Source organism: Alligator sinensis, unplaced genomic scaffold, assembly GCF_000455745.1.
Source record: "Alligator sinensis unplaced genomic scaffold, ASM45574v1 scaffold1004_1, whole genome shotgun sequence".
In the NCBI taxonomy this organism is placed as follows: domain Eukaryota; kingdom Metazoa; phylum Chordata; order Crocodylia; family Alligatoridae; genus Alligator; species Alligator sinensis.
The window spans coordinates 1,470,070-1,480,656 of record NW_005842148.1 but is presented as its reverse complement, the minus strand read 5'-3'; the positions used below and the strand labels follow the sequence as shown (position 1 = coordinate 1,480,656).

The 10,587-nt window shown below is 43.9% G+C and overlaps 1 protein-coding gene across 4 annotated transcripts in view; it reads left to right on the top strand.

The window, feature by feature from the left end:
- Positions 1-7,688, top strand: part of NR2F2 (nuclear receptor subfamily 2 group F member 2) — a 13,748-nt gene extending 6,060 nt beyond the window's left edge. Inside the window, exons 1-4 of one of the 4 annotated variants that reach the window (XM_006025466.3) lie at positions 701-782; positions 2,207-2,258; positions 2,498-3,025; positions 6,077-7,688. In XM_006025466.3, the coding sequence (XP_006025528.1) occupies positions 2,515-3,025; positions 6,077-6,351 (786 nt within the window). In that variant the 5' untranslated portion in view covers positions 701-782; positions 2,207-2,258; positions 2,498-2,514 and the 3' untranslated portion in view covers positions 6,352-7,688. Of the gene's footprint in view, positions 1-6; positions 783-2,206; positions 2,259-2,476; positions 3,026-6,076 lie in introns of those variants that run through there. The other 3 variants (XM_006025461.3, XM_006025460.3, XM_006025465.3) reach the window with 3 other exon arrangements.
- The last annotated feature ends 2,899 nt before the right edge of the window (positions 7,689-10,587 follow it).

The following is a 10,587-nucleotide window of genomic DNA, read 5'->3' as shown; positions in this document are numbered from 1 at the left end:
CCCCCTCCCCCCCCTTACTTTTCTGTCCTTAAGCCAGACAATCGCCTCGAAATCTGGGGGGCCCCCCTCGCCTTCTCCAGCACCCCTGGTTCTCCAAACCTTGCTGGCATATATATATATATATATATTCTTTTCTCTTTTTTTTGCACCCCCCCCTCCATTCCCCCACCCTTTTTCTTCTCCTATATATATTTTTTATTTTATTTTTTGAGAGAGAGAGGGAGGGGGGAAAAAAAAGCAACAACGAGAGAGAGAAACAAACTGCTTGCAAAGCTGAGCTGAAAGCCAAGCAAACAAACTTTAACAAATAAAGGGGGAACAGGAAGTTTGGAAGCGGTGTCCAATAGATATGGCAATGGTAGTTGGTACGTGGCGAGACCCCCAGGACGATGTACCCGGAGCTCAGGGAACACAGCCTTCTCAAGCCCCGCCCCTGCAAGGACCTCCAGCCGGGGCCCCTCACACACCACAGACCCCGGTTCAAGGAGGGCCTCCTCCCAGCACTCCAGTCCAGACCAACCAGCCAAGCCAGCAGAGCACAGGAGAAAAGCAGCAGCAGCAGCAGCACATTGAATGTGTGGTTTGTGGGGACAAGTCTAGTGGCAAACATTATGGCCAATTTACCTGCGAAGGGTGCAAGAGTTTCTTCAAGAGGAGTGTAAGGAGGAACCTGAGCTATACTTGCCGTGCCAACAGGAACTGTCCGATTGACCAGCACCACCGCAATCAGTGTCAGTACTGCCGCCTCAAAAAATGCCTCAAAGTTGGCATGAGACGGGAAGGTATTGGGATTTCATTTGTTTTCCAGTTGTCACTCGCTGCATAGTTGTTTGCCTTGTAAAAAAAAAAAAAAAAAAAGCAAAACAAATGTATTTCTTTGCTATGATAGATAGATAGATATTCTATTTTAAGAAGGGGGGGAAGGAGGGAAAAAAAAAAAAAAGATCCCACCCTAAGCAGAAGTGAGACGAACTTTGCGTGGCTGCAGACGGGGAGGGGGTGCGGGTGCGGGGCCAGGGGGTGCCTCCCTGCCCTGGCCAGGGGGCTGTGTCGGTGGGGTCTGGTTATGGGAAGGGGATGCTGAGTTTCCCGCTGCTGAAGGAGGGAAATGTGGATTCTGACTTGGAGTTACTTTTTCACCACCCCCCTGCCGCCTCCTGCATGCTCCCGGCTCGGGGTGTGCATGTGTGTGGATGTGTCTGTAGACGACCCCCCTTGATCCCCCCACCCTTATTGCAATATTCCCCGGGAGCTTTGGTTCCTGCAGCAGGGCAACTCGCATCCCTGCAGCCCTCCACTCTGGCAGGGGTTGTTATTATGATGATTCTTATTTTTTTTTTAAAAGATCCGCCTGTCTTTTTTTCCCCTTTCTACTATGCTTAAGCTTTCACGTGTATTTTTCCTCCCGGGAAGAGAAGCAGAGTGACCCAGGGCCGGGAGTGGGAGGCAGCAAACAAGTGACTGTGGGTTTTATGGGGTTTTTTTGTTTGGTTGGTTGTTGTTTTTTTTTTATCCGAGCAAGTCGAGTCTTTGTGATATAAAATTAGACGAGAAATGTGAGCCTCTAGTTTTCCAATGGCGTGTTGTGTGTCTGGACGCTGCTATGTAGGTTAAGGGTTAGGGGACTCGGGACTGCCTGGCTTCTTCTTCTTCTTCTTCTTCTTTTTCTCCCCCCTTTTGTGTTTCTGCAAGAGTAACTAACCTTGTAATACTGAAATAACAAAGATAAATCAAGCCCGTTGGAGCGCCTCTCGCTTCTTGCTGCATCTCTGTCTCTCGGCCCCTTTTCTTTCTCCTTTTCTCTCGCTGTCACCATGTAAATTTATTAGCAAAATGAAAGGCCCACTTTCCAGGAGCAGCTGAGGAAGGTGCCTTGAAAGACCCCGGCTCAGCCTCTCCTGGAGCCCCGCGTGTGTCTGTTGCGATGCGATTTTGTGCGTGTGTGTGTCCCTATTTTCTTTTCTTTTTTTTTTTTTCTTCAATTTAAAGGATGACCCCCCCTCCCCCCCTTTCCGTGGACGCGGGCTGGGACCAGCGCTGTGTTATTTTGCTGCCATCAGAGTATGTGCACCGTCCCGGCCTCAAATCAATCAGCAATATCAGCTGTTCAGCTGGAATAAAGACACACACACACATGCACACACACACACAAAGACACATGCACCCCTCCCCACCCCCCCAAATAATCGCCTTCTTGTGTGTTTAGGATCTGAGGATGTGGTAGTGCCCTTAATGCAGTGCAGAGCTGCAGCCTTTAGGCAAGTATTACAGCAATGCTCAGCTTTTATTGTTGCTTTTACTTCACCCGGGAACGCCGGAGCCAGGCTGAGCTGTGCCTGGCCATCGCATGTTCCCCTTTAGCTGACTTTTCACCGCACACAAAAGCAGCCTTGATTTTTTTTCCTGATAATGATGATGATGATGATGACGATGATTTTTGAGCCGATGGTAGCAATTCAGATATTAATAGCTGTAGTTTCTTCTTTATTTACTGCAGCCGTCCAGAGGGGCAGAATGCCACCCACACAGCCAACTCATGGGCAGTTCGCCTTGACAAATGGGGACCCTCTCAACTGCCATTCCTACCTATCCGGATATATCTCCCTTCTTCTGAGAGCAGAGCCCTACCCGACCTCCCGCTTTGGCAGTCAATGCATGCAACCCAACAACATCATGGGCATCGAGAACATTTGTGAACTGGCAGCTAGGATGCTCTTCAGCGCGGTGGAGTGGGCCAGGAATATCCCCTTCTTCCCAGACCTCCAGATCACAGACCAGGTGGCCCTGCTCAGGCTGACCTGGAGTGAGTTGTTTGTGCTCAACGCTGCCCAGTGCTCCATGCCCCTCCACGTAGCTCCTCTCCTGGCCGCCGCTGGGCTCCACGCTTCGCCAATGTCTGCTGACCGAGTGGTCGCCTTTATGGACCACATACGAATCTTCCAAGAGCAAGTAGAAAAACTGAAAGCATTGCATGTCGACTCTGCAGAATATAGCTGTTTAAAGGCCATAGTCCTCTTCACCTCAGGTAGGCAGCCTTTATATTTGCCCTTCCCTCCTTGCCCCCTTCCCCATCCCCATCCCCCTTATTTTATTTTTTAATTCTGGTCCCTCTTTGCAAAGTGCTACAGACTTGGGGACCCCACCAGCGCCAACTGCTGCATGCCTCCGGTTCAAAATCAGCACTGACATGTGTCCTCCCAGGGCAGGCCTCTGTTGTGAGCACCCTAGTTTTAGCCAGAGAGGGAGTGTGTGTTGGTGGGGGGGGGAGGAAGGCTGGTGAGAATCCATCAGGCATGCAAGCCTGTGCTTTTCCCATTGCAAATAATATTTTATTTAACAGGATAGCTCTGGGTTGTTGCATTTAATGACACCAAGCCTGAACAGCAGCAGCAGGGGAAAAAAATAGCTGTTTGATGTTGTTAAATACCAGTCCCTCCTATCAGGGAACCTACTTTAAAAAGAGGATCGTTTTTATGGGTAGCCAGGAACGGCAAGAAAAGAAAAGAAAAAAGCAAAAGGGGGCTAAAAAAGCCCCGCAGGATTAAAAAATGGAATTAGAAAAATCAAGTTGTGTGTGCAAAGCTGAGTTTAAAATATGTTCCCAGCCATGCCATAAAATCAAATAAATCAACTTTCCACAGGGCTGTCTCTGAATTAAACAGAATGTGGCAATGAGCAGTTCTGAATCATTTAGTCTAAAAGGAGGGAAGTTTGCATTTATACCCAGCAGGAGCTGCATAGTCCAAAGTGAGTAGCGGTTTGGAAAAGATAATCACTCCAATAAGTATCCAGTCCTCATATGAAAAAGTAACAGGAGAAGATACTTAGCAGCCGCTTCAAAATGTAATTCTGTGGTTAGACAGCTCTGCCTCTCCCGGAGAACCCAGTTAAAAGCAGTAAGGTGTCTCTTTAGATAATTAAAAGTGTGGGGGGGAAATATATGTGCCAACTTTGGCTGCATATTAATAGTGCATGAGTTATAAAAACAATAATTGAGTGCATTGTGAAATCTAATTAGTTTGCACCGTAGTTTAACCTGCGTGAGTAATAAACCTGATATTAGCTCTGGAGGCTAAATATGTTTTTCGCCAAAAAAGAAAATACTTGCTTTCTAATGTATGCCATGCTTCAGCTCAGGCTGCTATCTTTGAGGCGGCATCCGGTGGCAAACTGTGTTGGACCCCTAGAAGTTGTGCAGTCAGGTTTATTTATTATTCCCCCCTCCCCTTGAAATGATTCCTTGTGTAACTCCTTGGAAAGCTTGGGAAAGTGGCCACGCGATAAACATATGAATGGAAGCAGGACCTGTAAAATAATTACTCATCGGAGTTTTTTAAAAGCCTGATATCAGGAAACAGAGACGGAGGGAAATGTGGTGGATGGGAGAACTCACAATCCAGTCCTTGTTGTGTTAAAGGGGGGTCTGGGGAACCAAGTCATTTTCTGGACCTTGTCCAGGTTCTGGGTCGTGACCTAAACTTCCTTTTATATATTATTGCTTTACACATAAAAACTCCCCCCCCTCCTTTTTTTCCCCCCAAATTACTTGTGCTAAAGTCCTAAGGTGATCAATTAGCAGGGAGCATCAGCCCAAGCAGGAGCTGAGTGGGGCCGCTTGGATGTGAGGCGCTGATTTTATTTTGCTGTCATTTACCAAGGGAGGCATTTTTCTTCGCCTCTTGCTCCCATTTCCAACACACACAAACAGAGCCCGGACCCAAGACACCCACCCAGCCGGAGGAGTCTTATTTCCAAACCTGGAGAGCTGCAGATCACTTCTTTTTTTTTCTTTCTTCCTTTTTTTTTTTTTTTTTTTTGAGGCTTTCTAGACAACAATCGTCCCAGACTGTCGTAACTGTTTAATTTATTGCTAGTTGCAAAATGTGAAGCCTGGCATGCAAATCGCCTCCCCACTAGATAAATGTTGCTGTTATCTGGTTCTGAGCGAGATACACACATAGAGAAAATAGATGTCTAGAAAGGGGGTTGCGTGCAACTTTCCAGCACCCCAGTAACGCGCCCTGATGGAAAGCAGACACCCAGGGATGCATATGATGTTTGCTGCTGCCTTTTTTCTCCCCTTTTTTTTTTAAATCTGAGTTCTAATGACTCGCAGAATATGCATGTGTTAGTCCTGTGCCTAGGAAGCCACAGGGAGGTCAGGTCACAACCTGGGCTCTTTCAGCACAGACGTCTCCGATTTAAAGGGAACTTATTGTATTTTAGCGAATGGAGAGGGGGTAATGTTCAGAGCCTATCAGGGAGTTTTGTTTTTGGGGTTCTTTTTTTTAAACTCGTAGGGGCCTTTGGGGTTTAAAAATAAAGGAGGAGAAGAAGGGAGAGGGGAATGGAAGGGAAAGGAGAGAGAGAAAGAGGAAAAAGAAAGAAAAGAAAAGCAGGGGGAAAGAAACAGCTCAGATGAACAGAGAGATCACAGTTTGCATGGCTGCCTCTGAATAGGCTAAACTGACAAGATCAGTTTTAAAAGGCCACTTAAATCAGTTTCAAAGGCCGGAGGAAAACGCGTTGTCTCTTTTGGGGGAGACGTGCTAGCTGGGTCCGGGGCGCCCTGCTCTCTGGCCGGGCCAGGGCTTGGCTGGTCGGGATTTGGGGGAGGGGGGTGGACAATATTTTGAGGATCCTGGTTTCTTCTTTCTACCCCTTTGATCCGATTTCTTTCCCGAGTGGGGTAGAAAGAGTGGTTGATCCCATCTCTGCCTTCAACCTTTGCAAGGGGGAAAAAAATATGCCTCTCCCCACCCCCCCACCCCTTCCTCCCCCCTCCCATCTCAGTGTCAACCCTTCAGGTCTCTAGCGCAATTAAAGACCTCAGATCTTGGAGCTGTGTTTAATTCTAAAGCAGACCCTCCGGATACACACATCTCTATTTTCTCTTTGGCTAAAACATGCTTAGCTCTAAGGGAGGGGGAGGGAGGGAGGGAGGGCGGTGGGGGGGACTCCACCGGCTACCAGCTACACTTCATTTTACCAAGAATAATAATTACAATCAAATTCTTTAATCTGATGACTGTTGTTTTTTTTTTTTCTTTTTTTTTTTTAATAAACTTTCTTCTAGATGCCTGTGGTCTCTCTGATGTAGCCCATGTTGAAAGTTTACAGGAGAAGTCACAGTGTGCTTTGGAAGAATATGTTAGGAGTCAGTATCCGAACCAGCCAACACGATTCGGAAAGCTTTTACTACGCCTCCCCTCCCTCCGCACTGTCTCCTCTTCTGTCATAGAGCAGTTGTTTTTCGTCCGTTTGGTAGGTAAAACCCCCATAGAAACCCTAATCAGGGATATGTTACTGTCTGGCAGCAGTTTTAACTGGCCTTATATGTCCATTCAATAAAATAATGGAGAAAAAAAATTAAACTAAAATGAAAATACTTTTTTTTTGTTTGAGAAGGCAGATGAAAGAGAGAGAGAATGACATTTGGGGTCTGGTGGTTTCTTAAATTTCCTTCTGCTAAGAAAGGATATAAAAGGATGTTACAAGTTTTGCTAAAAGAAGACAGGAAAAAAAATAATGGACTGTGAATTAAAAAAAAAAAAAAAGACTGTCATATGAACTTTTACAGAATGCATTAAAAACAACTCCCGTGTCGTTCAGAAAAAAATAACTTGCTACTTATCATTTTTTTTGTAAAAAACAAAAAATTTCAAAAAAAGAAAGAAAAAAAGAAAAAAGAAAAAGAAGAAGAAAGGAGATGAAGGGTGGGTGGCTTTTTTTCTTTTTTTTCTTTTTTCTTTTTCTTTTTGGGGGGGGACTTTTTAAAAAAATATCTCGCTAAAAGTGCATTTAAAGGAAATTTGGAGAAAAATTAGCAGAATGGAAGAAAGTAAGTCTTTTTTTTCCAAATTATTAATTGTCCTATGTGTCTATGTACCTATAGCTGTTCTTTTTTGTATTTTTCTGGTTTCAAACCAGTTTATTCTGTGGTTCTATAATAATTTTTGATATAATCTTGGCTTCTTTAAAAAATGTGTATCCATAAAATATATGTTCTGAAAGAATTAAAACTGAGTCCATGAAAGTATCATAGGAAGAAAGGAAAAGAGAAAACAAAAAACTCAACAACACAATGATGAAAGCGCACTTATGGTGGTGACCCGAAATATTAGCTGGAAGCTGAGAGAGCTATAATTATATAGACCCGAATGAACCACACGTGTCACATAAGTACCCCGAAAACTAGGTTTTTGATATTTCAGACAGAAAATGAACTGTGGGGATTTACTGTAGGTAGAACGGATTGTGTCCAAGACACACTACGGTTTTGATTTAAAAAAAAAAAAAAAACAACCACACAAACAAAGTGAACTTTTGTAATTGGAATTGGGTTCCACATAGTTCTTCATGAATTGTTATGAAACTCCTCTATCTGTTTGTATATTTGCAAGCCCTTTGTATTATAATAATTGTTGATATTTTCCCTTTTTAAAAAATACCATTGAAATCAGCATGACAAAATAACACTGTTGGCACTTATAGATAACGTGATTGATTCAGTATCTTAGAGTTTACAGTTTTGTGTTTAAAAAAAACTGAAGGTTTTTTTTTAAGTGCAACATTTCTGTATACTGTAAAAGTTATAATAACTGAACTGTTTGGTCGAGTCTTTGTGTGTTATATTCCAAGGAAAATTGAAAGTATTCAGAAATTAAAATATTATTTGATATCTGAAACCCGTTTGGCTGTCATACATGTCTTTCAGAAATCACATTACTGCTCTAGAGTTTTGCAGCCCTTTTGAGTCCATAGGCGATTGATTTGTTTACTTGTCACAGTAAGTTTGTAGCAGACGGATTGTAGGGTCTCGTTCCGGGCTGGGGATGGGGGACTTTTTAAGTGCGTGGTTTATCTGTGTTTTTAGGAAGTGCTATGCTGAAATGGTAAACCATCAGCCCCCATTCATCTAATCCTCCTGTTAATTAAAAATGGATTTTCTAGAAAAGGCCCTTATTTTTGTCACACTTAAGTGCCTGCATAGGAAAGGTATTGTTGTGAAAAGTAGTAGAAATCTGGAGCTCAGTACCTATTTTATGATCAGACTGGGGCGGGGGGGGGGGGGGGGGGGGAAAAAAGAAAAATCTTTTGTAAATCTCTGACATACGCGCACAAGATCATTCAAGCAAGGTAATAGCAGTATTGTAAATATAGGTCAGCTGTTTGCAATGAGTTTTCTTTACGTATGTGTGATTTTTATAATACTATGTAGTTGCCTTCTATCGTTGTCATTGAGAGGTCTTCAAATGGAGTGACTTTAGCATCTAGCACTGAGGAGTCTGTTTGTAATGTATATATAATATCCAGTGGATTTTTTTTTTTTACGTTAGACTGTGAAAGCATGACTACAGGTCATCAGCATATTTTACATTGGGGATGTATGTATGTATGAACGTATGTAGACCTGCATCAGTGCTTACATATATATATATATATGCATAGATACATCTTTATTGTACAGACACAGGGCCCTATCTTGCCATCTTTACGCAGGCAAGAGTCCCACAGATTCCCAGTGATTTCAGTGGGAGTCTTGCTTGCCTAAGTCCTACATACAGGAGCGGATACACCATGGGTGTATCTAGTGCTATCCCAAAAATCAAATTTGAAGGAAGGGAAGAGACTAGGCGTGATGATCTGGTTTGAAAAGGGGTTGCTATTTTGTTTTGTGTGTGTGTGTGTGTGTGGTTTCCCCCCCCCCCCCTTTTTTTTTTTTGATTCCATTCGTCTCCAGCAGATGTTTGAAACTGAAATGGCATCCAAACAGATGGTGGGACAAGGCGGTTTGCCTCCAAAATGGTGTCCTCAAGAACACATGAAACACAGGGGTAAAATTAGCCACGGAAACTCCTCCAGCTCCAGGAATGCAGCTGCCCACGCCACGCATGCCTTGGGCTTTTCTCCCCAGGCTTATTTTTGTATGTCATGTTCTAACAGCATACTGGGCTGCATTGGTAGAAGCATTGCCTGCTGATCAAGGGAAGTGATTCTTCCTCTCTTCTGAACTGGGGAGGCGCCATCTGGAGTACTGTGTTCAGTTTTGCACCCCCCCCTCCCCCCTTACAGAAAAGATATGAGCAAATTGGAGGGAGTCTAACAGAGGGCAATTAAAATGGTTTTCCCCCCCCCCCCCTTTTGGTCTCTAGCAGATGCTTTGTATGTGAAAGCTTGCAATTTTGTCCTTGTTCGAGGCTCTCCCCTCCTTTCTACCACACCATGTTGTGGTTTCACGAAAAAAAAAAGAAAAGAAAGAAAAGCAAGATCATTCTGTAAAAAGTCGATGACCCCCCCTGGTCTTTTAGTTGATTCTACTTAGACACATCTATACGGGGGGCAGGGGGGGGTCTCATGTATGACTGTGAATTGCGAGCAGAGTTTTACATCTGAACCACGGCTCTTTTTGATATAAATATATAAATATATATATAAATATATAAATATCCTATTCTTGCAGGGGATCCCCTGACCTTTAGATTCAGTTTTTTTTCCCCCCTATTGCAAGTGCTCTCCATGTGAGTGTGTGTGAAGTTTCTATTCTCACCAAGAACCCAGGATCTTTTCTGGCTTGTTTGTTTTGTGTTAGTTTATTGTAAACAACCATTTGTTGTAAATTGTTATTGGCATTAAATTATAATTTATGATTTTCAAAGCAAAAACATTCTCTGGTTTTTTTGTTTTCCAGCCTGTCAGCCCTATATGTGTGTGCATACACACACACACACACACACACACACACACACACACACACACATATATGTATGTATATTTAAATAGATACATATATATCACTTGAGTTTCTGAAGCAAGCTTTGGTTCACAGGGACTTGAAGAGTAACCAGGAAAGAAAGAAAAAAGCAGGATGGGTTAAACGACAACAACGACTAAGTCTATGTGTTTGGAAGGCTCAGAGGAGGATTTGTTTAGGGACTGGAGTTGGGTTTAAGTTTATAGCATTTAAAGAAAGTTTTTCTTTTCCTGCAAATTCAACTGCGAATATGTCTTATGTTCTAAAAGCACCTAAGTGTGCTTTATTTCCTGTAACAAGCTAGACATACAGATTGCATTAGCACCTACTATGAATTGTAATGTTAAAAAGGCCTGTTTGTTCCAAAATAATATCTCTAGATCTATTTTTTTCCTCTCTCTCTCTCTCTCTCGCTCTCGCTCTCCCCTCTTTCCTTACGGGGGCTTTTCTCTCTCTCTCTCTGAGTGGGCGCGCTCCCCCCCCCCCCCCTCCACCCCTGCTTGGGATGCCAGGGGAAGAGGCGATCGCGATCCACAACAATAGTCCCAAAAGCAGAGGGGCGATGGCAAAACCTTAGCCTCTCGGACGAGGCAAGAGAGGCAGAGGGAGGGAGGGGGCTTTTTTTTTAATTCTTTTTTTTTTCTTTTTTTTTTTTAGGCAGCATCATCAATTCTTCTTCTTCTTCTTTCCCCTCCCTCCCTGCAAACCTTGTAGAGCCAGCAGCCGGGCCGGGGTTGGGGGGAGCTTGATCTGCCAAGTTGAGACAAAGCGGGAGAGGACCCCAGCTCGGGACCGTACGGAGAGGGAGCCCTACCCTGCCCTGCCCTGCCCTG